The sequence below is a fragment of the Sesamum indicum genome, linkage group LG7 (genome assembly GCF_026168435.1).
Source record: "Sesamum indicum cultivar Baizhima isolate 11 linkage group LG7, ASM2616843v1, whole genome shotgun sequence".
Taxonomy (NCBI): Eukaryota; Viridiplantae; Streptophyta; class Magnoliopsida; order Lamiales; family Pedaliaceae; genus Sesamum; species Sesamum indicum.
Genome location: NC_142663.1, coordinates 12312849 through 12339365, shown reverse-complemented (window position 1 = coordinate 12339365; position 26517 = coordinate 12312849). Strand labels below are relative to the sequence as shown.

Below are 26517 nucleotides of genomic sequence, written 5' to 3'. Positions count from 1 at the left end.
AAAATTCATATTTACCCTGATTGATTGCATGTCATACAAATATTTTCTATCAAATTGTCATTATAAGGATGAAGATATATATTTCCTCACAAGCATTAGTGTGTAAAAATATATAAGATAGTTTAGTCAAAAAAATATCTGTTTGGCTTTGAATAGTTTAAAATTAAAAAATATATTATTTTTAAAATAGCATATATAACTGTTATCGCTATTATTTTGTTCCAACATGAGTATTTTTGTTTAAATTTCAAAATTGATTAATTATCCGATTTCAAAATGAATTTTAAATTATTTATGCAATTTTCCCAACAATTGGCACCTGTGGAAATGACAAAATGCATCAATCCAAAGCTTTCGTTTGGAGGATTGACGATGTTACCACACATACTACATCATAACAATGTTGAATATTCATTAGAACTAAGACAAATTTGTGAGATTGACCAAAGGCTCCTTACAATTATGTGAAATTTATTAAATTTGATATGGACAGTAACTCACATAATGCAATGAATCACGTTGTAGGATACATTGATTAAAATTTTTAATTCACATCAATTTTGAATCAATTATACAAGCAATATACTATATTTATAGTGTAATTAATATATACACGATAAATATATCACATTGATCGAATCTGATTTGAAGAAAAATTTTCACAAATTTTAATACAATATAAATGGCGCAATCATCACGGTTTGAATTTTACTCAAACTGCATGCGGGAGAACAAAGAAACACAACAAATTGACCGAGAGAGAAAGAGGAGGGAAGAACATGGTTACACGTGGTAGCTGCAGGTTGCCTAACGACACGGATTTCTCGGCTACGTGTCGTTCGAACTAAACCCTCTCTACTTTCCAACTAGAATCAAACCAACTAAAAAAAGAGAGAAAAAGCCAAAAAAGGAAGAATCAGAATCAAACTTGCTTGAGACACCAGCTTCTCCTGCCCTTTTTGCAATTTTACGTTCATTCTTGAAAAAAAAAAAGGAAAAAAGAAACAAAGGAATAGCATCTTCTCCTAGACCCCACTTCTCCCTTTACTTTTCAGAGGAGAAACCACACACTTGCATGCATGAACAATGCTCCAAAGGCAACATCTTTCCTGAATGAGTGAAGAGAGGAGAAAAGGAACAAGAAGAAGTGACCAATTGGGCTTTCTTGTTTTGGGAATTCTGAATTTGTTATAACTTGGGTTCTTTTTCTTTTTGAATTTTAATCCACAGTTGGAATGGCTGAAATCCCTGTGGATTTTGTGGTTGAAATAGGGGGAGAAAATGGAGATGGGAAAGGCACTGTTGTTGCTCATGATGAATCCAAGGCCAGTGAAAGGACTCTGGGGATTTCAGAAGAAGATGCCACTTCTGGTTCCTCAGGTAATTTCTTGGCTTTTGTTGGATGGTAAAAATCGTGAAGCTTAGGGCACAATGCCTGTTGACTGTATGTAATTCTGCGCTTTTCTGGATTCTTTTTAAACCCTTTAGGCATTAGTTAGAGATCGTGTTTAATATCATTCACCAAATTTTAGGAAGTAATGCGGTTGTGAGTGAGCAGAAGGATTGGTGCAGAGAAAAAATTCAAGAACGGTTTGAATGTTTTAATTATTTGTTGAAGATTGGAGAAAATACGTTGGATTTCGAAAAAAATTGGTGGTCGAGACTTGCTTTTATGATAATGAAATGGATCATTGTATTGACACTATGGTAGAGAAATCTAAGTATGGTTTAAAGGATTGAGTTTGATGGAAGTGATTGTTGGATCAAATATTGATATTTGAACCGGAAATTTATGATGCATGTTCTGGGGTTAGAACAAAAGAGAATTCTAAGAAAACGAGTTGAGCATGTTAAGGTTGATGTTCTTTGAATTTGTGTTTTACAACTCTTGAGGAACGGGGACCAGCTATAAAAAGTCTGAGTTCATATCTCTGAGCTATAAAATAAAAAATTTTGAAGACTATCGTCTATGCCGTTGAAATTCAAAACCTAGTGGCTAAGGCTGATTGAGATTTTATCAGCAGCTTATTAATGTCATTGAATATGTTGAAGACTATAACTTATGAAAGCTTCCCAACCAACTAAGAACACTTTCTTTCTTTAAAGAATCACATGTCTCTAAAATGTTACCTTGTCCTTCCTATTACTAGCTCCTGTATTTGAGATATGGAGACAGATAACTGTTATTGTTGCCCACATGGTCGGTTTTAGGCCTTGAAAAATGCAAAGAGAAATGAAGATAAAACTTTCATTTGGAGTCCACACAATCTTTTTTATTGGGCTCCAAATAGCTGCTGCACCAGAAAATGGAGATAAACAACTGTTATTTGGATAATTTCTCATTTTATCAAATTTAAATGGACAGGTAGTGCTGGTGAATTTAAAGAGTTTAAAGTTTAGTTATTATGAATTTATCATGTAATTGGTTTAAAATTTAGTTACTCTGAATTTATAATGTAATCCTCATTTATGATTCCATTAAGGTCTAGGTAGTGAAAAGTGTCCTTCGGATTTTTGGTAGTATTGATGATTAAATACGGATATTTTTTCATTTTCCGGAATCCCATTTTTTTTGCTTCATTAATCACTGTAAGTTTCTTTTTTCTTTTCCTCACTTTTTGTTGCCAATTTTCCTGGATCACCTATTATAAGATATTTTATCTGTTTTCTGTTGACTCTAATCTGCACTGCTTAGGATCTCTTGACAGGAATATGCCTGGGCAGGAATCGCAGAGCATGGAGAAGACAATAGAGGACCATTCTGGTCCTACCCCCAGTCAGCCTCCTAGAATAGAGAAAAGTCCAAACCAATCTCGTATTCGGCTGGCAAAGAAGTTTTTAGATGAAAAAATCCCTTTAAAGAAGAAGGTGAGATGAAATATGTGATATGTGTGTTCATCTCCTGTAAGTTACCATTTCTCATCTTCTGTCCATTTAGTTCTTTATCCTGCAAGCTAGTGTGATTATAATCATCATTCCGTGAAACAGAGTTTGAATACCTGAATGATTTATGTCTAAGCAGATTAAAATGTTTCTTTCTGCGATTTATAAAGTCTGATCTCCTGCACATTTTATTTTGTCATATGACAATTTTTTAAAGTAATTATGCAGCACAAAACTAGAACTTCTAATATTACATGTTCGGCCTGCATTGTGACAGCTTAAATGGCTGAAACGTTTTGCCACCATTCAAGATGATGGGACTGTAAAATTTGACGTTCCAGTGGACATTAGACATCAGAGCCTCGATTTTGGTACTGGAGTAGTATATGATGGTGATATAGATAAAGAAACTGCAGAACCTGAAGATGCTCTGTTGTTGCCTCCACTTCAAATCGTGATGCTAATTGTTGGAACAAGGGGAGATGTACAACCATTTGTTGCCATTGGAAAACGTTTACAGGTAAGGAGACGGTTGTATCTTATTATGCATGATTCAAAATGCCTTTGCAGATGCACTCACATTGTTGTCCCCAGCCAAGACTTTAAAATCATTGTAAAGTTATTGGTTGCTTTGCGCTGCATGCCGTTTGGTTAATGGTAGTTTGTAGACAAGCATTAGACATTTTTCTTCTGTTTCTTCATTATGGATCTTTCTTTCTGTATGCGTCTGCTGTTTTGAGTTCCTTTTTCCTGGTGACAAATGTGTATGCATTTATCTTATGCTGGTGTCTCATTTAAGAGTGATGATCTAATTTTTGTTTAAGATGTTTTTCATCTGTTTTTATCCTTTCTCTTTTGTATATTATTCTACCAATATAGGACCATTTTCTTGTCCAATTACATTCTCTATTCACTTGGTTGTATTGATCCTCTGACTCATGGATTTGCTGATTACTATTACTTCATCTATGCTCTTGCATTTGATTTGAATCATATCACAATGTATTTGAGTTTTGTGTTGCACTACTTTGGCCGTTAAATGGTCCAGTATGTTTTATAAGTTTTATCCAGATTGATCGCCAGTTGAACAATTCCTGCTGGAATCCTTTGGCAGGCAGATGGTCACAGGGTGAGACTAGCAACCCATGCAAATTTCAAAGAATTTGTCTTGTCCGCTGGCTTGGAATTTTTCCCTCTTGGTGGAGACCCAAAAGTCCTTGCTGCGTGTGAGTTCTTGATTTAACTTATTTATTCCCTCCTAATTCTTCCCCCTTTTCCGTGTCATGGGTTTTCATCTCTTGTGCACTATTTGACCATGGATAGTATACTGCTGTTTATCTTTTGAAACTGAGGTTTCCTCGAATATTACGATACACTATAGTTGATCCTCTTCTGTGTGAAGAGAGCTTGTTTAGCTCTTTTATATATTGTGATTGCAGTATTGCATTTTGTGAACAAGGATAGGTTGTTTAAAAGATATATGTGACTAGGACTTCAAGGGGCAAGCAGTTTTAGGCATGTCTTGGTGAGTGAATTTGTCTTGAAATCAGAAGTCTTGCTAGGTTTTACTTAACGAGAAAGAGAAGAATTAATCTGGTTAAACTTATATGTACAACAAATCCTTTAACATCAGCTAGTTATCAATGTCGAGGTAGCTCTATCTAGCTCATAATATAATGTTTAGTGTTATAACAATGCGGGATAAGTTTCGAGGAGCGTGAATGGGTTGATTGTTTAGTTGCATTATTTCTTGATTTTTTGGATCTTCTTGCAAGATCTCGTGGTAGCTTTGAGAATTGTACAAAAAAATTTATGTTTGAGCCCTCAGAACCTCCTTTTCCAGAAAACCCAAGGTGAATGTTTTTATCAGTTATATCTTGATTCTGTGCTGGATATTACAGCATAGTACTCTACCATACCTGCATTTGCCAACACCAGCATGTAGCACATTTCCTGCATTTTTCTTCTTTCTCTCATATATGCGAAATTAATGTTCGCAAGTTCAATTTGTCTTAGTGTAATTTGCACATTCAAATAGGTTTAGCTCATTTGTACAGTCATGAAATTTGTTAGAACAGACTACTCAATTTGTAACTCTGTTGCTTAGGCCATTTGTCAAGTGATTCTACATTGCTGGATGCATGGTTTTCCCATACGAACCTTCTTGTTTGATTTATTTGTGGGCGTTAAATTCTCCAGTTACATTCCATTTTAGCTCAGAAAGACTCTGGAAGTGCAAGCTGAGTATCACCTTTTAATTGTAGACTTGTAGTGAAACAAGGAGGTATGGGGTCTGGGAAATACAACATAGATATTGAGGAAGTACACCATAATTTTTCAAAGTACTTGTAAGGCTATGATTTGTTCAAACTATGGAAGAAAGAACAAAATTAAGATTCATATCCTGTTTGAATCTGGTCTAGGGAAAAAAGTTATGATGTAGTAGAAAAAGATAAATTTCCATTCATGGGTGTTTGTAAATTCTGTGTCTAGTTTAATATGCATCTGGTTAAGCCATATGAGTCACTTTTCCAGATGTTTCCGTGATATTGGTGAGATAAATGGTTTTCAGTTGGTATTACCTCCAATGTTTGTGAACAAAATCAATATTAGGTTCAGGCTTTCAGCTCCACGTTGTTCCCGCCGGAGGAACTTTTTCAACTCAACTAATAAAATTAACTTTTGCTTGTATGTGTATTTGCAGACATGGTCAAGAATAAAGGGTTCTTGCCATCTGGACCTTCCGAAATACATATTCAACGAAACCAAATAAAAGAGATCATTTTCTCTCTGCTTCCTGCATGTGTAGATCCTGATCCTGACACAAAAGTTTCATTCAAGGCAGATGCAATAATTGCCAATCCCCCTGCGTATGGTAAGATAAGTATACTTTTGGATTTAGTTCTATTTCTTCTTAAGGAATACATTTTCTACAAATTCACTTGATTGTTAGCTTTATCGGCTGAAAATATTTTGTTGACAGGAAACATGCTCGGCGCTTTTCTCTTTTTGTCTCCCTTCTTCATAATATACTGAAAAACAAATAAGATAACCATGTATTAGTTAAAAAGTTGTGCCATCTGGAATCAGACTCTCGAAAGTGACAATGCTGCTATTGTATGATTTTTCCACATAATTTCAGCTAATTGTCTAACTTATGAAAGAGTTATGAAAACTTATATACATGAGAAGGATAATCTTTGTTTGAGATTGATATTACTTGGGATTGCTTGACTTCATACCATAAAAGGAGATTATCTATTAGAAGTTCAATTTCTTTCTTTCATTTCTTGTTGGCTGGTTGGACTTATCATCTGAAACTTGTCAAAATTTGCCATCAATGATTTTGGGTGCTGTAATTCTTGTGAAACATTCGTGAGCCTCTCGTTGGTTTTGTGTAAACCTTTTGTTCAGGACATACACATGTTGCTGAGGCGTTAAGGGTACCGCTGCACATAATGTTCACTATGCCTTGGACGTAAGTGTATCTTGCATTTGTCCCTTGTCCACATTTGGTTGTTTACTCTGTCATTTCCTCTCATTTCAACTTCCGGATAGCTTATTTCTGTTTTCTTCTGATACTGAATTTTATCCACTGTTTTCCTACCACTCCAACCTGCAGACCTACAAGTGAATTTCCACATCCCCTTTCTCGAGTTAAGCAACCAGTTGGATACAGAGTGAGTACATAGTAATACTTTCATATAAATGTATATTTATGTATAAATCTGACATGAATTTTTGTAATTTATTTCCGTTTTTCTTTGTTGCAGTTATCATATCAGATCGTTGATGCTCTAATCTGGCTGGGAATACGTGATATGATAAATGAATTCAGGAAGAAAAAACTAAGACTTAGACCCGTGACTTATCTAAGTGGTTCCTATAGTTCTCCTCCGCATGTTCCTTATGCTTATATTTGGAGTCCTCATCTTGTTCCTAAACCGAAGGGTAATTTCTCTCTTATAGGACAAAATTTCATAGGATTGCATTGGACAGCCATCGATAAATACTTATACTAGTGCATCTTGAAAACATTTTAAAATTACAAATTTACCCCTGACAGTGAAGTGTATACCAAAAGCTTTTTTAGATCTGAGTTGAGCCTAGGTGTACGTCAGGTCACATTTCACACTTGATGAACCGACTTTGATAGCATAATTTATAATCCATGCTCAGTTTGTGAGATATGGTTTTCTGACAGTTTGTCGACGAACTAAAAGAAGTGAAAAGAAAAGTAGAATTCTTCATCCTATAAAATTATTTGCATACTGTGTGGATTTCTCTGATGCTGCAGACTGGGGACCAAATATTGATGTGGTCGGGTTTTGTTTCCTGGACCTTGCTTCAAATTATGTACCGCCGGATTCACTTGTGCAGTGGCTTAAAAATGGTGAAGCGCCAATTTATATTGGGTTTGGAAGTCTTGTAAGTATCAGACTACAACTTTTATTTTCCTATTTTATTCATTTGTTTATATTGATTCTTCGAAATCTGAAATGAAGATGGATGTTAATGTGCAACGTGTATCATTGATTGTCAATTTCTACTCAAAATATACATGATGAAATAGTGTTTTTGAAGGTTTTATTGGTTTTCCTATTGTGGGAAGAAGCAAAATTTCCGTTTTTATTTCTTTTTTTTTTTTGGTGGCGTTCAGCCAGTCGAAGAGCCTGAAAGGATGACTCAGATAATTGTTCAAGCTCTTGAAATTACGGGGCAGCGTGGTATAATTAACAAAGGCTGGGGTGGCTTAGGAAACTGTATGTCATCTTCCCATTTCTTTTTGCTCATCGTTGAGCAAAATATTATAGCATTTTATGGGCGAGCAGTTGCAAACAACCTTCTGATATTCTTTTCTCAGTGGCAGAGCCAAAAGACTTCGTCTACTTATTGGACAATTGTCCGCATGATTGGCTGTTTATTCAATGTGCTGCCGTGGTAAGTCACTTAGGCCATGTTTGATTCTCTTTCAATCTCAATTTTTGGTTTTACTTGCGATAGATTAAGCATCATACTCGATTCAATAAAGTTAAACTTTCACAACTCAGCTCCAAACACATTATTTCTAGGCAAAAAACAATGTTTAAAAATATGTAAATTGAAACCTGAAATTAAAAATGGGACTGAACAGGATTTTATTGTTTGTTTATCCAAGTGAGTTTAAATTGTTACAATAATACTTTCCATTTACAACTTTTGATGTGCGTATATATTGCTACTTTTTGAATCTCAGGTTGCTTGATAGACGATCTGATTTGGTCTTTTCTTGCATATTCCTGTAGGTTCATCATGGAGGTGCCGGAACAACAGCCGCTGGTCTTAAAGCTGCTGTAATTATCATTTCCGCCGCGGTTTCTTTACATTTAATAAGTTTTCTTTCTTCTAACTTCCGTTTCTGTGTTGTAGTGCCCGACCACCATAGTACCTTTCTTTGGAGACCAACCATTCTGGGGAGACCAGGTACATGCCCGGGGAGTGGGCCCTGTACCCATTCCGGTCGACGAATTTTCCCTTGAGAAGTTGGTAGATGCCATACGGTTCATGCTCGATCCTAAGGTACTGAACATTTTTCATTTGTTCGAGTACCTAATGATTAATCATTTGCCAGGCGTTGTGATTCTTTCATCTTTCAAGTGGGACTGGTCATATGTTTTGCTTCTATTTTATTGTTGCACGAGTTTCTTGTGGCATTTAAAGATGCCAAATCTTCCCCATAATGTGTTATTAGTGCCATCTATCCACTGCTGTTTATACATGTTAAATTGAGTTTTCTAGCTCTGAAATGTTGGAGTGTGAGGCCTGGCCAAAAATTATGGTTTGGCGTACATTTCGATGACCCAATTATGAATTATTACTGTTAATAGATTTATAGTATATTTCAAGCGTTCAAGTTATGTACAGTTGATAGGTGGCTGTCTTTGTAGTTGTGTCAAAATTGTGGCCCGAAATTATCCGACGTAGACTAATTTTCAAGATGCATTACAAGCCTAAGACCCAAAACGGAAATCTTTTTGTTTCCTTCATATTTATTTCTTTCCAGCTCATACGAAAATTTCTTGTCTAAAGATCCTACAATGCAACAGGTGAAACAGCAAGCTCTAGAACTGGCAAAAGCAATGGAAAACGAGGATGGTGTTGCCGGGGCCGTCCAAGCTTTCTATAAACATTTTCCGCGCAAAAGCCTTGAGCTGGAGCCCGTCAAGCCACATCCTCGCACTTTGTTTTCTTTCAGACAATGCTTTGGTTGTTCCAGATACTGAACACCTAAGATCCACCATCTTTCCATTTCGTTTGAGGTAATTATCTTGTCTTCTTATCACCAAGTAAATTTCGTATAAGCGTAATTGCATAGACACCCATGAAGTTTGGACATATTATGAAAACACCTCCAACTTTAGAAAATTACTCCAGCACCCCCCTGCTATTACAATTTATCTTAGAGATTCCTCTCTAGCCATTCGGTCTTAGGGAGTACCTATCATGAAGACATGGTTGCAAGTATAGGGCTGCAGGAATTGCAGTATAATTTTTTCAAATTGAGGGGTTTCTTTTCTAATATACATATTAGGGATGTGAGTGTACGTATTCCTAAAAGGTAATCTACTTTGTTGTCCGAAACTGTGTTTTATCTTCGTAGTCCAAATAAATTTGCACATCTAAAAAAAACGCTTCTAACCATGCATTCTTTAGTCAAGAATCTATAATCCGAAGTTGTATAGTTTTTCAAAATCAGTGAACTTTCTTGTAATATGTATAAACTTAAGGAGTGTATGTAATAATTCCTAAAGGACTTCTTTTTTCATGGTGAAGGGATGTGAGTGCTACAAGCTTCCAAAGTCCGAAAGCACGCAGACGTTCTTGACCTCACTGGAGCTCCTTTGGTGAAGATGCGCCATAGAAAGACAAAGTTTCTGCCTAATCACTGATGGTGTATACCGTTTATTTGCTTTTTGGCTTGTGTAAAATATCGTTGGTGCATAGTGTGTTTTCTTATAGATGTGACACTAGAGCAGCGAATGCTATGTATAGTTGTTTCAGACATCGGGATATTCTGTACTAAAGCAATTTAGGAGCAGTATTATGCAAATGATTTCAGTGGGATTTTCGACGTGTCAATACAGTTTCGATGAATGCTATCACTGCTAAAATGTTGGCAGCAGATTTTCAATATATATTGCACGTTTGAATAGCCTGTTTCGAAGATGTCTGCATGCGTTGGTACCTTTTCACTGTCCATTGTACCGTTCTAGTCCTCAAAATTAAAGAACTATACAACGGGTTCTCAGGTTTTTGTGTGCATTTTTCTATGTCCTCACTCCTCAGGTGTTTTTTGTTTTGTATTTCCTGTTAGTGAGAAGTGAATAGAGACGAGGTAAAATATCATGAATTGTGTACTTCACAAAAATTAAGGTAAACATATGTGAAGTTTCCGATTGGTTTTGTGACGCGTTCATGTCAGATATTAGTGTTACCAAATGTTTTCTTCATTTTTTTTCTAAAGAAAAATTTAAGGAAATTCAATTAAATTAGATTATAATTTAAAAGTGGGATGCATACAGTATAAATGTGAGTATGATATCAGGTTTGGTCGAATCATAAAACATTTCTGATATACTTACTATGTGATTGGTCACTTTTCATGAATTACATATTAATTACATTAAAAGTGTATTGTATTTGTCATATATTTGTATCCGAATAAATTTGAATTGGTTAAAACTTTTCCACTTAGATATGGAGGTGCACAGAGGAATCTACATAAATGCATGAAATGGTGCATATAGACATACGTTTAAACACACTTTATGGAGGGAAATTAAGTCAATATCAAAACTACACACAGACAAACTATCTTACAGAGAAACATCACAACACAAATCACAACTGCACACACTGACTCTATTTCACAATGAAACAATCATAATCCCCACACGATACTTAGGAAAATAAGCAATAATGTTTCAGAAAAGTACGACTCTGCAACAATTCGCGCAATCCATAGACGATTAAAAATTCAACAAACTGCCACTCCAACACAACTCTGAAGCCCTTGCCAAGAAATAAGTCGGTTTGCTATGTTGACCCTCCAGCACCTGGAAATTGGAAACCACATATTTTAATTAAGGAACGATATGCGATCTTTTAAGTAAAACTTGCTACAACGTAACGATAAGTAGGGGTCATTACCACCATTTCCCTTGCTTGCATTGAAAATGCGAAGATGGGGATCCAGAGGAAGACCGATTTCTTCATACCTTTTATCATATAATGTGAACCTGCAATGTTACGGACTATAAGAATCTAAAATAAGATGAACTTTATTATTATTCATCTAGAGCGAGCGATGTTTTATTACGTACCTTTCGTCAGAAGAAACAAAACTGCGTGAACTTTGTCCTAGATCACCTCTGACGATGGAGTTCCACCTTTTCTGAATTGGAGCAAGATCCTCCTGCCAGGGCATTTTTCTCTGCCAGGTAAAATACATCCAAACAAGTTAAGTGATTTGTGGTGGAGGAAAAAGATTTATGTAATTTTTCGTAATATTTATGGTATTATTTGAACTGAAAGCATAATGTTTTCTGAAGTCGAGGTATCACAAACGAATTGTAGGTAATGTTCGTTAGTTCACAATTATTTTCTACTATAGAAAGAAAAAAACAATGCAGCGCAACGCAATATAATTAGTCTATGTAAAATATTTACACAAACATTTTTGTAAAAGTATCCAGACCATTTTGGGCGGTTTTTTGTAATTAACTTCAAACATAACAGTACATATTAACAATAATGATAATAGTAGTAATGAGAAATGCAGCGAAAAACCTTCTGTCGTGAAGCGACAGGGTTTTGAGGGCGGTATGAGCTGCCGCTACCCATATTGAAGGTACTTCCATAATTTGAGAAGCTACCGGGAAAACCTGAGCTGCTGTTTGCAAAGTTATAACCGCTTGAGACGTTCATCGGACTTGGAATGCCTTGATTAATTCCGAGCAGTCTACAACAACGCGCAAAGATATTTAGTTTATTGACGAAAGATATGCGCGTGATGTAAATCGTAAGCTAGTATGAAAATTGTGGGATGTGAGAATTATTCATAGAGTACATCAAATCGTAAGTGATATGTCGTTTGTACAGACTTGATTATGTTTTCTTTCGACATAGTAATGCATAATTCAACTCACGCAAAGACATATTTACGCGATACACGGACATAATTACTAGTGATGCTTATAATCACCTAAGATTTATTACCTTAATGGAACTGAGGATCCATGCATCACTGGAGTTGGATGTGCCTGTGTTGCCCATTGGGAGTGCAATGTGTTTATAATGGTTGAGTCACCCATAAAGTTTCCATATGGTGCCTGTAATAAATTAAACATTAGTAATTTATCACTTATGAATGAAAATATAATATATTTATATAAATAAAAGCTAGATCATTATAAATCATAAATATATACATTGGGAGATGTTTCTAATTTTCGTATTAGGGTAGTTCAAATAAAATATGAAATCGTTTATATGACTGACTTTATTGCAATTTTAGTCATGTAACTATAGGTGTTTGGTGATTTGATCCTTTAAGAAATGAAACTTGCTACTTGATCCATTGCTATTGTAAATTTTGCGATGTTTCAGGATACATTTTGTCAAAAATTTAAACTTGGCCGAAAAACCACATGACCTGGCACATGACTTACACGTGCCAGTTTCCAACAGGTTTAGAACTTTCCAGCAAAATGTGTCCTTAAATTGTGAAATCTAATGGACCAAGTCGCAAATTCTATTTTTTAAATGACCAAAAACACCAAACACCTTAACCCGCACGACCAAAATTGCAATAAAGCCCAGTTTTTCATCTCGATTACATACTCATATTTATAGCAGTTGTCGCTTAACGATGAATGGATGAGAGGGTTCAAAGTATATAATCTTACAGAAATTTGAGAGGCTCCAGACCATTGGCCTCCGGATTTAGACAACGTTAGCGGTAGAGGCGATTCAGTTGGTAGATTTGACAGATGATCAAGATAAGAGTTGTTCATGACTTGGTTGTTGCTAGCATGTAGTACTAACTGATTATCGGCTGAAGCAACGACATCACCAGTACTCTTAGGCACTTGATTTTCTTGTTGGAACCTGTACAATACATAGATAATTCAGTTTTCATTTTTGTATAAATAATTATCAAGTTAAATGTTTAGATATGAAAAATTATCTATTTTCAGAGACGGAAAATATACTTACATTTGTTGCTCGCGTGAATGCGAAATTCCTTTCAAGTAGACCGCGAACAAATCTTCGTTTCCAGCCTCGGATGGTGCTAGCAGCTCCCCCTAATATGTTTCATACTCCATTTAAATAAATAATGAAAGAATATTCGCATCGGTTTAATTTCATTTTTAGTCCAATTATGTACTTTTAATGTTTTAGTCCTCTAACTTGTTGAAAAATGGTTGTTCACCTTTTTAATTTCTTGATTTTAGGACAAATTTGGCTGAAATTTTCAGAGGTGGCCAGAAAGGTGACATTGTAATTGTGGCCAATTTTATCCTAAAATCGCAAAATTAAAAAAGAAAAAGGATCATTTTACAACTCTAACAAATTATAGGATTAAAGTGCTAAGTGATTATAATTACAGAACTAAAAATACAAATAAGCGTGTTCACATGTGTACAGAAGCTTACAAATGCATATAAATTATCGTGAATGCATGCTTTCATACATTGCAAATTATATAATTGGACGATAGTCTTGAAGTAAATCTAAAGGTATTAAAGTAATTACAGCAAACGGAACGTTCAAAAGCGATGGTCCCGCATCATTTGCTTGCTTGTTCTGTGAAGAATTCGGAAACTCAAGAGCGGATGGCTGGAACTTAGTTATTTGACCATCGTTAACGTAGCTGTTGACAATGACAAATATTATCGATCAGAAATAAGAACACTATTAGCTGTCGTGCTTTCTTATTGTTGGTAATGTAAAATATGTTTGCATAATAATAAATACATAAATGTAACTATGTATTAAAAATATGAGAATCGCATTAACAAATGTAAATAAGGACAATTATTCGACACTATGTTAGCAACTTGTGTCCTAACCTGAAGCCCGTTTCATTATCGTTAGCGCATCCTTGAGGCGACAAATGCACAACTTGACTTAGTTCACAACTTGAGCGTGGTCCGACAAAGTTGGATTGCTTGTTCTGCTCCGAAGAAGCTGCGCTCGAGTTTTCAGCTGATCCTTGCTCCATCTATAAATGCATGTTAAAACAAAATAAAATTAGACATTATAAAGTAAATTACGGAATTCTTTCTTTTAAACTTTAGTAAATTCACAAAGTCATACATTATGTTTTTTAACTGCAACTTACATAGGTTTTGATTTCTTACACCAACATCGGAAGCTCCAAATAAGCTCAATGAATGGTTACATTTACCTTTTTTCTTTTTTATAGTATAAGTAATAATACTAACAAGTAATAGTATTACTAGTTTGATTTCTAAAACGGATAGTACCGGCTCTTTATTCTCGTGATTGTATTAGAAAATTACCGTAACGAATCAAGTACAACATGCAAACACGTGCTTTTAAGATGGTTAAAAATTGCACATGGTCTAAACATATATAAGTTTTCTTTTCTCTACGTGTCGACAACGATTACGTATTAGGACTACATTAAATACAATGCTCCATCGACATGACATTTGTTGTTAGAATTTTAACTTTAAAACATTTTTTTTTGGACACAATTAATTTCAATCTGTCGTTATTAATCAGATAACGATACATTATTCAACAAATCTACTAGAAGATACATAAAAGAATTTCATAAATACAACATCCAGTTAATTTCGGACCAGATATATAAATTTCAAATCAATAAAGAGAAAATCGAAGAAAAACTTCTACCCGACCATAAATTCTCCAACCAAAAGAATCATTACTTTCCAACAAGAAAAAACTCGAAAATTCAATTAAACCACCACTCAAGAGTTCATCACTCACTAACAATTAATGGACTTTGAATGAATACACAAAAGGAAAAAAGCTCATAAAATCATCAAATACCTCAAGTTGTATCTTCAAATTGTTCCGAGTTCTTCAGAAGCTGCAATGTATTTGCAAAATTAATTACAAAAATACTTGAAAAATCGTCTGTAAAATAATGGTTTCAAAAAAAAAAAAAAAAGACAAGGATTAATTCTATATTACAACTTTGTCAAATTTACACATAGATTAGTGAAAAATATTGTAAAGAAATTCTCAGTGAAATATCTGCACTTTGTGAAACAACAAAAATCTACTCTAATATTTGGTTGCTTCGCTACCTGAATTAGGCAAATAGGAAATTGAAATGATAAGAATTAAAGTTGTTTTTCAGTCTTTCAATTGGTGAAATCTGCGCTGTATAATAAGAATCCAAGCTGGCACACATAAATATTTAGTGCTGGATTTAAAATTCAAAACAAAAGACCACAAAAGGAAATTTTTTTCAAAATGGAACTACTTACCTTATATCGATTTAAAGGCATTACACACAAACCTCTAAAACTACGTAAAAATAAGCAAAGTAACAACGTGGTCATCTCGAGTTGTACATGACAGTCAGGCACGCAATACTCACTCTGGCGCACGGTAAGTGTGACTAATTTTGTCCTGAGTCCGTCGTTCGTCTTGGGATTTGCACTCTTCACATGATAGGTGCAACAATTCACCTTACGAGTAGTTTACCTAAAATAAAATTTTATTTTCAAATATTTTCATATGAAAATCCGTACATTTAACTTTTATTATTCCTAATATGTTTGGAGAATGTTATTTGCTCGCTCCGCTATTTTAGAAAAATAATATTACTCAAGTTATAAATAACTTCAACAAAATCAAATAAATGCAACACAATTACATGAAAATTAATGTATATGTTAGTTATGTAGTTAAATTTTAACTAGTAGTAAATTTCGAGCATACTTATTCTAAATCGGACTAAAATATATTTACGGGACTCAAATACATTTATATATTGCCTTAGAAATTTACGGTGACTTTTATGTGCTTTGACGATGTTTATTAATTAAAAGTTTTACTGCAATAACAATTAAAACTAGAAAAAAAATAATATGATTTTTGTGAAAATATACAAAATTTTCTATTAATTATGATTTAAAACAATACCAAATTCATAGACTCGTGTGATTGGCGCAAAACCTTTTGCTATTGAGTCGAACAACAACAATTAAAGAAGAATTAATCATATTCATAAAACCATTTCATATTTCTTAGAAAATAAATAATTACATTTCAATTTTCTAAACAGGAAATAAATTTTCACAAAAATGGACATATATTCTTTTGTGTAATTAGACAAATTTCAAGGGGTATTAATGTAGTTTAGGGCAGTAATTATCCTATTTGGCAGATTGGTCAACCCTGTTATAAATCTTAATGGCAAAAAACCTAAGTGCTTGTCGTTGTGGTAAATGTTGTAATTATTATTTTTATAGTATGTGATTTATTGCATCAGTAGGTATATTTAAATTCAAAGATTGATTTAATATATATCCAAATTAAAAGATGATTCAATATATAAATAATTTAAATAAATAAGTACATTCAACGGATATAAAATAAGTGCACGTGTTAGATATTATTGTGTTAATCTCGGGAAATGATCAATTTTTACTATTGCACCTAACTAATGTCAAATTTTTGCTTTCATAACAGTAGTTTTTACGCCCGACACAATATTATTTTCCAACACAAATTACTATAGAAGTAGACATGCACCCATATTTGTGGGACTCGAACTCACAATCTTTTAATTGTAATGCCTCAATCGTACCAATCAAGTAAAACTTCTTGACAAAAAATTATAAAGACATAATTTCTTTTTCAATCATACAAAATTTGATTTTTTTTAAGGAATAAAAAAACATACTAAAAAAGGAGAGTTTGTTAGAGAATCAGAGTCCGTCAGTATTGTTACGTGGATAGAAAATATATACTATATATTAAGGGAGAATACCCTTTTATTGCCTCCTTTTTTTTTTTTAATTTGCCTTTGCCTTTAATTTTTAATTAATTAATTTATTTATTCTAACTTTCTACTCTTCCACTATCCTTAGGTAGTTATTTTTTAATTTTTATTCTCATGCAATTTTTTGTCACAAGTCTACACCTTCAATTAGATTTTGAACAAAAAATACATTAACAAAAAGTTTGCACAAATTTTTAATTTTACATCTCATTCAATATTTTATATAAATTATTGCCAATATGACTAATTTTTTTCTTTTTGCAACAATTATTGTATCTAGTGACAATAATTTAGAATAATATTTTACTACACTTACTCTATTTTAACTTTATATATACTGCATTTACACCCTTATAACTATAAAAATATTACCAATGTATTTTTATAGTAAATTATATGAAAAGTTGAATGAAGATTAAATTAAAATGTATGCAAACTTTTTGTTGAAGTTAACATTTTCAATCCAAACTCTAACAGATAAGGATAAAGCTGTAAACTCAAAATTCTCATAAGCGTTCCTGGTATAATTTTAAAATATTTTTAGAGGAAAGTGTAATTTTGTACTCTGAGCAAGAGTCTATGTCTACTTATATATATAAATAAATACACTCTAACGGATCCTACCGGACGTGTGGATATCTATTTTATTTTATATAAATTATTATAATTTATTTGTGCTTAATTACTTGTTGAATCGATATAATTAATTTATTAGTTTTAGTCATATTAATGTATTAATTGAATTAATGTATTACTAAAAAATATATTGCTATGTTTGGTTTCATGTTTTGGCATTTTTCGAAACAAGATAAAACACACCTGATGTTTATTTTCGTATTTTTGACACCATATCTGTGTATTTTTTTGTTTTTCAACTTTCTATATATAAAATATATGTGTACACTTATATATATAATATAAAACAGACATGATTTGACAATAATCAGTGTTTTTTGTCTCTCAGAAATAAAATATTAAACATACAACATTTATATATATACATATTTATATATAAAAGATATGATTTGACAATGAACAATGATTTTGGTCTCCTAAATTCCAACATCAAACCTACGCTCACTTATTGTAAAATATTTTAAATTACCCCAAAATACAAATCCAAACATACCATCAATCACCAACACACATTTATTTATCTCTATTTTTCTATCTCTATCTCCAAAATACCAAAACAAAACACTCAAAACATAAATCCAAACACTATGCATATTTTAGCATTGATTACTGATCCAACATTTTAACAGAAGAGTGAAACATCAAGTGCGACAATCAATTGTGAGATTAAGTCATTCATGACCAGCAGTATTCCGAACAAATATAGAAAATAATACCATCGGAGGAATTCATCGTTTCCTCATGAGCAAATAGCAGAGCCAAAGAATCGGCAATTATAACTCCAGAACAAGCACTGGAAGTAACATCAATTATTTCTGAACCCCTCTAGATTGAGTTATACTACTACGAGGAATAAACCTTGGATCCAAACATAAAAACGAGATGAAATGAGGGATGGCAACTAAGACAACGGAGACGAGAAAAAGAAAAATACTACTGCCACCTTTCAAGTGTTATCGATCATCTATAGAGATCGTACTTGCTTCCAGAGCTTGATCCACTCGACCATATTTTCAGCAGCTCGGGCAAACATAGGATTTGAGCGTCCCAGTTGCTCCTTCACTGATGCAGCAATCTCAGCAATGCAATCCTCTGCTGTAACAGCTGCTTCAGATAGTCTCACTGATTGGAAAAAGGGGACGACTTCCTCCATAAGCTGGACGCCTTCCCACTCTTTCTTCAAACTCTCTACAGCATTGCCTCTTTCTTGCCTCCATACATACGGAAGCCCACTTTTCACACCAAGCCTCAGGTGATCACAGACGACCTTAGCACACATCCCAGTCCATATATCTTCTACTGTTTCCCACCTGAATTTTCCTTCCTTTGCCAGCCTAAAAGCGGGCAGCAAAGTTGGTCCGACCAACTCATTGTTGAAAGCTATGTTGATTCCACTCAAGGGCAGCATCGTTCTTGCTGGTACAGTAAGGACTGCATCGACATACCGAGAGTTCCTCGCGCTTGGCTTGAGGGCCTGTGTAGGTGCATCATAGTCAGCTAAGTTAAGCCACAGCCCACATGACAGCCCACATTCCACCCCACTTCGCAAGCTAAATGGGTAGCCTCGGACAAAATCAGTCCCCTCGGAGAAAGGATCATAGAGAGTATTAAAGAAAAATGGAGTGGCCGGAGTTGTAAGGTTGGTAATATGCTGGGCTACAGCGTCAATCAACTCTCCCTTGCTATCTTTAGCTGGGATGCAGTCATCGTCAATGGAGATAATATACTTTTTACGTGACATAAGATAGCCAAAATACCGGCAAGAGTATCCGGAAAAAGAAATAGTACTTGATGATGAGTCCACAACTTTGTCCATATCAGACTTTGTATAGAGGTTCAGGTTAAATCCTCCTGGAACTTTAAGTTCCTCTTTGAGATCAGGATCTTTGACAATTATCAGGTGGAAGCGGGAAAACATAGGTCGCCATGCTTCCATGAATGATGTAAGATCCGACTGGAGGGCGCCAATGACAATGTCCACCTCATCATCTTTAATGATAACTTGAGACATTCTTTCAGGACTGTGAGAAAGAAAACAATTGAATACTAAGAGCTTTCCTCTGTTGAGAATGTTCAGTATCCAGCTTTCATTTACTGCTGCACAAGCACTTGACGTCAAACAGCATCAGAATTTCTCAGAGCACCCTGACAAGAATTGGGAAGTAGGTAAATAGACAAAATCACAGTTACGATACAGGAATGAATGAAAGAATAACTTACGGGTAGGGAGGACGGGAACCAGAATATGTTGGATATTAAGTGACTCAATAACAGAAAGGATTTCTTCTTTGCCAGTTGCTATAAATAACTTCAAGATCTTCTCATTCAGCTTCCCAGCTTTTAAAGTTCTCTAAATAAGTCGGCACAAGAATGTTCATATAGAATAATTGCAAACAAATGAAGCTAAGAATCTATAGCAGGACTTCAATAGTTCCTCAGCAATGGAAGTAATGCGATCCAGTCTACTCATCAACAGTGGATAAACAATTCATATGCGGAATGCATTTTTCAGCTAAAATCACCATAAGTAGACAACATTTAGAAAAATAAATTCTAAGGAATTTGGGACCATAAGTCATAGAGCTTGTTGCAAAAGAACAGGGATAGACAGAAACTTCCTCCTCCACTTATATTTTTTATTATTTCCACAAAGTTGCACGTATCTCAGAAAAAAGATGCACAAAAATGCAGTGAGTTGACTATACAGATCCCTAGCTGCTAAATAAATTGAGGAAACTAAAAGCATACCTAGTCCCTTTTCTCGGAACAAATCAGACATAGTATTTTGGATTTGGTGGATGGCTGGAATCTGCCTTAGTTTGTCCTAACAGTGCACACATTATCAGCATGAAGCTAGTTGCTCTGAACAAATAGAACTGTCATCTTAGGCCTAAACAAGCCAAGAAAATACAAACCCAATTTTTGGATAATTCACTGATCTTACTGCACAGAATTGTCATCTCACATGCAAGAGCAACTATTTACAGAAGTGGTCTCTCCTCGATTTGAGGCCTCTATTCTGTGGAGTATAATCTCATGACATAAAAATTGTGCCAAAAAGCGAACATCACTAAAAGGGGTACGCTAACCCAAATAACTTTGCATTTAATGGGCTATATGGCAAAGGAGAACGACAGAGAGATAGGATTACCTGACACTGGTAACTCCAGAATCAGGCAGATACTAAGACATAAACTAATGGAAACATATGAGTAACTCCAAACCCCTAGCTAATTGTGGAAAAGGTTAAAGATTAACCAAGAAGTTAAAAGATACAAAGAATAAATTAAATATTACTGCCACAACATAATTCTTCTTAAACTTGATTATTTCGTTCACCTAGTTGTCATTGTCAGTCACATCTCTGCATAGAAACATCAAGCCCTCAATTGTTTGTAACTAATCTCTGTTAACATAGAGTATATTGGATAGGCTGAGACACTAAGAGTTAAAGTTTGCCTTTTCTTGACAATAAAAGAACAGGAAAACTTTTGAAGTATATGAAGTGAATTAGAATCTTATATTTGATTCTGACAACTAAACATCATAGTTCTCAAAGAAGACAAAGTAGTGCATGCCAATACAATATAGAATATGCTTTCGCTTGTAAACTGTCCAAATACAATGTGTAGATGAACTTGAGCACGGAAACGCTGATGAAATGAGGCAAGGCCACCTAACCATTTTTTTTTAAGTATTGCTGTATTTGTTCTTGAATTTGTTAGACTAATGTATCTAACCAGCTGGAATAAAGCCGTAACTCGCAACTGGAAATATACTTAATATTTATATTCATATACCAAATGTGATTCAGTCTGCGCTCTATTCGGTTGAAAGATGCTCTACAGAACCCTATTTGAGTCTCAGCAAAAACATCCTCCCACTTTCGGGAAATTAATAGAAAGTCAAGGAAGGCAGTAAAGGATGCGCCTTTTCTGGTTGCTTCAGCACATTAAGTGTAGATATGTACAGGCAACATCCTTTCATAGTTATAATTGCATATTTTACGTCATTTCTTAAGTTTATATTTACAACTTAAACAACAAGCATGCGTACAACTACTAGTCGGCCATGCAATTTCAGCTTTCAAGACTGTATATCAGTTTCTCCCCTATGAAAATGCAGTAACCATTTTGAGATGCCTCTACTTCACAATTTTAACTTCTATAGTTCTAGTGGCGATGACATCCTGAACGCAATCAGATTGCACAACTTTGATGAAAAACCGTAGGAATACTTTGCCCTGAAAATCTATCCTTGGATCATAAGATTCATCAATTATCATAACACTTTTATTTCAGCACCAAAAGTTCTAAAAGTTCACTATAAGTCTTGAATTTTAGCCAACCCCAAACCGCCAGACGATCTTTTTAAAGGGAAATCCAGGCCACACAGTGACAAAAAGAATGAAAATGAATCATATAAAACTCATTCATCATAGAGAATAACAAATTTTCAGTCCAATCCAGCATTTACAATGATTGAACAAATACCTCTGATTCATATCCTTTCAGGAGAAAAGATAAAAGTAAAAAGAAAAAGGAAACACAAACAGAATAAAAAAATTAAAAAAAAAAATCACCAAAATCCAAAATCCCTAGATCACATCCACAAACAATCACTATCCACAGAATCAAGACAGACCCATTTCACAACAACCAAAAGGGCCCATCGAAAATCTGAAAAAGAACCATCTTTCCGCATATATAATGCACACGTGAAGTGGGGTGGGGCGGAGATTAGACACATATACATACCACGAAGAGCTCGAGGAGAATGTGCTCGGGGACAAATGAAAGATCGGATATACGGCAGAAATTGATGACGGCAGAGTCAATTGCGAGTGATAGAAGAGTGGGCGGATTTCTCATTCATATATCGATCCTGCTTTCTCCGCTTCTTGCGCTCTGTTTCTCTCTCTCTCTCACTCTCTTGCTTTCTCTCTCTTATTTTTATCAATTAAAGAAATGGATTGTGGATTGTCTCGTTCATGTTACCATGATCCGAAGGTTGATCGCCTCTTCGCACGACCGGCCCAAGAATCTCAAAAGGTCATCAACAAGATTTTAATACAAGCTTCATTGCACCCACTATCTTACTACAATAAACTTTGGTTTGCGTATATAAATAATTTAAAGATGTAGTTTGGATAATTCTAAACTAAAAGTATTTCAAATGCTTTAATCCTCGTTTTAAATTATATTTTTTTTATATGTTATTGATAAATTTTAAATTCTTATTATATTGATTGAGTCTTTTAAAATTATATTTTCGAATTATATTATTAAATTCAAATAAGGGGTAAAATATATTTTGCCCATTTGAACTATTCGTCATGTAACATTTATCTTTTAAATTAATAAATGTAACACTTATTTCCTACAATTAAATTTTTAGATAATATTGCTCTTATATTATATATATATACATTTATTTCAAAGAGTTTTTTTTTTTAGTAATTTTGCATTTTAAGTTTAATTAAAAAAAATTAATTGGAAAAAATATATTTCATTTATAGTAAAGTAAAATATAATTAACGAGTTACATAGTCCGAGTTTTATTTTTTTTACAAACTCAAAGTTAAGTAATGACTTAGTACAATAAACACACAAAAAAATTCATGAAAAGATTTTATTAGTTTGGTAGTAAAATTAAGTATTATTAACTATTTATTCTTTTAGATAAAAATGAGTAATTACATATCAATTTTAAAAATATATTTTCTTCAAAGTATGATAAAATATATTTATTTATTATTTTATAAAAATATTTAGCTTTTGATAAGCATATATATTTGTCAATTTTTTTTAAGAATCATATATGAATTGTTGGTTATATTATGTTTGTTGTGTGTTTACTATATATATATATATATTAATTTATACTCTATTTTTAATTTAAAATTTTCACTTATTAAAAAAATTAATTAGAAAATAATCTATTGATGATTTAATATGCAAAATACTAAAATATATTGAGAATAATATAATTGTTCAAGGCATGAAGGGTATTTTTATCCAATCAAGATGGTAAGTATTACATTTATTAATTTAGAGAGGTAAATATTACATAACGAGTAAATTTAGGGGGCAAAAAGTATTTTACCCTTTAAATAATTTTGTCCAAATATAATATAAGGGTGCATTTGTATTAAATAATTATACACGACCCACTTGATATGTGCGTAAAAAGGGAAATTCTTGCCTAGACTCGACTCGATTAAACCTGAACTAGTTACATTGCAAGTGTAATACACTTGTCATGTAATTGGTTTACAATTTATGAAAAATGACCAATCACAAATCAAGTGTATCACACTTGCAAGTGATTGAATTTTGGCAAAAAAATTTTGTGTGTAAACATATTTAAAATTTAAAATAATTTGTTTTTTTATTCGTGTGTTGATGATCAGTTATGGGATAGTTGTTTCAAAATATAAAATGTACTAAAAGCTGAGTTATGTGTGGTATTTTAATAAATTCATTAAAAATATTAAAACTACTATGGGTAAATTTTGAATACTAAAAAGTTGGTACGACAACATGATTCTCTTTGATAATGTAATATAGATAATATAAATATAGATATGGATATGGATACATATGAATTTGAATATCATAAATTTTAAATTTATAGTTGAAATCCATCGAATTTATTGAAATAAATAAATATTATATTTTACTATCTAAGTTATATTAATTTTTATATTTTATTATTTTTTTAATTAATTTATCATCTCAACTTTATGAAATTTGTAAGTTATCATATATAGTTATTTCTCAGTCAAACTTTCTATCAGAAAAACCTCACTGCCCAATCCCAATTGGACTTGTGAAACCAGTTCATTTTTTCATTGGGTCAAACCAATTCAAATATTTATAGTGTTTTTATTGTGAGCTCTCATGTGACTAAGGCCCTCCACATGAAGTTAGGACTCAAAAGTAGTAAATGCATAGGTTTGCGTAAATTTATAGCTGACCTTGGGAGTTGAAAAATGTACAAGTCCATGTAGCGTAATATGCACTACATAATATTTTTTTTTTGTATTCGAATTAATTTATATATGTCGTAAAATTCTCTATAGTTTGAAAAATACATTTAGTATTTTTGAAATTTATTTTCGTCTAACAAATAAGTCCACCTGCTTACTAAAATTCAATGAATTTACTGATATTAACAAAAAAATTAAATAAAAATTAATTTTTACTTTCGATTGATTTATTACTGATTTATTACAGGTGAAATATTTTTTTCCAGAACTAAACTACTTTTATAAGGTGAAGATATACCTACTCTGCTACTCATATAGATCAAAGCATGAAGACGTATGTGGGTAATTTGATCTTAAAAAGATTTAGCTTGACATGCAATAAGTCAGTAATAAATTAATTGGAGGTAAATATAGATTTTCTTTTTGTTAATATAAGCAAATTCGATAAATTTTGACTAACAGAAGGACTTATTTGTTAAACAGAAGCAAACCTCAGGGGTGCTAGATGTAATTTTTTCAACCACAAAAGATTATGTATAATTACACTAAACCTTTGGGAAGCGGAGTGTAATTATCCCAAAATAACAATACCCTATATTTGTATGATTGTTTATTATGTTTTTAGCCCTATAAATTCCACATTTATCTTTAAAAATCTGAAATGTTTTTCACAGAGTGGGGTTCCCATTTTTAAGTAAGATAAATATCTACACGTTTGGTGAGACTCCAACCCATTTTTTCGGATTTATTGGTATTCATGTCGTACAAGGTAAGTAGCCACAACTATTAATATTTTACTTAATTTTACAGTTTTGCCATTTGAATTTCAAATCCAACATTTAATATTTATGTATTTTAGCATAGATATAATTTCAATTAAAAGGCTAGTAAGATAATAGTAAATTTGAATTTTCAAATATTTTTACCGTATATGGCTGGTGGCTTCATCTTTATATATAAATTATTGAGGGGGAGTTGTTTACTTACTAAGTGCAAACAATTCCAATTTTTCCCCCTCACAAAAGTAGTCATTTGAATTCATTATGTGTATTTTAACATCACAAACAATGAATTCACAGAAGAAAAAAAAAATAGTGACATTCATTTAAATTCTTGATTTCTTTTTATCATTCTATTATTTTATTTTTCATGTTTTCTTGAGTAAATCCTAATGTAATTTCCTATCGTTTTGCAGTTTTCAAGATTTTTAGGAGCAACAAATAGACACAAGGTACCGAACAATTTGCATGAAGTATTTCATTTTTTTTACTTGTGATGCTATTAAATGTAGTTTTATTGATCGATGATCAATGGAAATATTTACGGAGTTGAGGGTCGATCGAATATAATTTTTAAGGAGCTGAGGTCGTGCAACTATAATTTTTTTGCCGGATACGATATATTTTTTTATGAAAGTATTCTTTTTTATCTAAATTTTTCACATTTCTCCTCATGATTAGATGTTCAAATTAATTTACTTTTCAAGTTAAAGTTTACCGCAGGAATTTTAAAGTCAATAATTTTTAAGTTTCTAAATCTATTCTGTAATAATGAAATTAGTTGACGGATCGTTATTCTACTAATATGTTTGTTCAATTTGTTAAGCGAGATTAAAATAAATATTCATTATGAGAAAGAGTCGAATCTAGTATTCAAATCTTGCAAAAAGATCTTTCATTAACATAACGTTTATGATGATATTGAGTGCATATGTATGGAGCGCGGAAAGTCATTTGCTTATAATAAAGAGAAAAAATGTTCATTACACAAAAAACAATTGAAATGTAGCCTCATTAATAGTTGAGAAATTTATGTAAATTAATTCACTATTTTCAAAAGAAAAAAAAGTTAAAAAAGTGTATTTTATAAATGTGTGCGCGTGCGTGCGTGCGCACATAAATTGCATAAAACATACATATATACATAGATATATTATATTAAGCATGCACTAATATGA

The 26517-nt window shown here is 33.0% G+C and overlaps 4 protein-coding genes across 4 annotated transcripts; 1 reads left to right on the top strand and 3 right to left on the bottom strand.

The window, feature by feature from the left end:
* The first annotated feature begins 896 nt into the window (after window positions 1-896).
* Window positions 897-10075, top strand: LOC105166897 (sterol 3-beta-glucosyltransferase UGT80A2). Its single transcript, XM_011086410.3, has 15 exons — window positions 897-1380; window positions 2696-2868; window positions 3161-3403; window positions 3998-4109; window positions 5588-5758; window positions 6298-6361; window positions 6506-6563; window positions 6657-6834; window positions 7181-7311; window positions 7544-7646; window positions 7748-7824; window positions 8169-8216; window positions 8293-8442; window positions 8970-9182; window positions 9697-10075. Exons 1-14 carry the CDS (start codon window positions 1236-1238, stop codon window positions 9144-9146), a joined length of 1830 nt encoding a protein of 609 aa, XP_011084712.1. The 5' UTR covers window positions 897-1235; the 3' UTR covers window positions 9147-9182; window positions 9697-10075.
* Window positions 10076-10673: 598 nt separating this feature from the next.
* LOC105166898 (uncharacterized) lies at window positions 10674-15055 on the bottom strand. The gene is made up of 10 exons (XM_011086414.3): window positions 14968-15055; window positions 13998-14149; window positions 13681-13798; window positions 13141-13229; window positions 12831-13032; window positions 12142-12254; window positions 11713-11884; window positions 11247-11356; window positions 11074-11162; window positions 10674-10979 (listed from the first exon to the last, which is right to left on the bottom strand). Exons 2-10 carry the CDS (start codon window positions 14147-14149, stop codon window positions 10960-10962), a joined length of 1065 nt encoding a protein of 354 aa, XP_011084716.1. The 5' UTR covers window positions 14968-15055; the 3' UTR covers window positions 10674-10959.
* Window positions 15056-18215: 3160 nt separating this feature from the next.
* On the bottom strand, window positions 18216-19580 carry RGP5 (Alpha-1,4-glucan-protein synthase family protein). The gene has a single exon (XM_088882902.1). It carries the CDS (start codon window positions 19578-19580, stop codon window positions 18534-18536), a length of 1047 nt encoding a protein of 348 aa, XP_088739028.1. The 3' UTR covers window positions 18216-18533.
* LOC105166899 (uncharacterized) lies at window positions 19573-22670 on the bottom strand. The gene is made up of 3 exons (XM_088882903.1): window positions 22327-22670; window positions 19790-19919; window positions 19573-19714 (listed from the first exon to the last, which is right to left on the bottom strand). Exons 1-3 carry the CDS (start codon window positions 22438-22440, stop codon window positions 19695-19697), a joined length of 264 nt encoding a protein of 87 aa, XP_088739029.1. The 5' UTR covers window positions 22441-22670; the 3' UTR covers window positions 19573-19694.
* Window positions 22671-26517: the final 3847 nt, after the last annotated feature.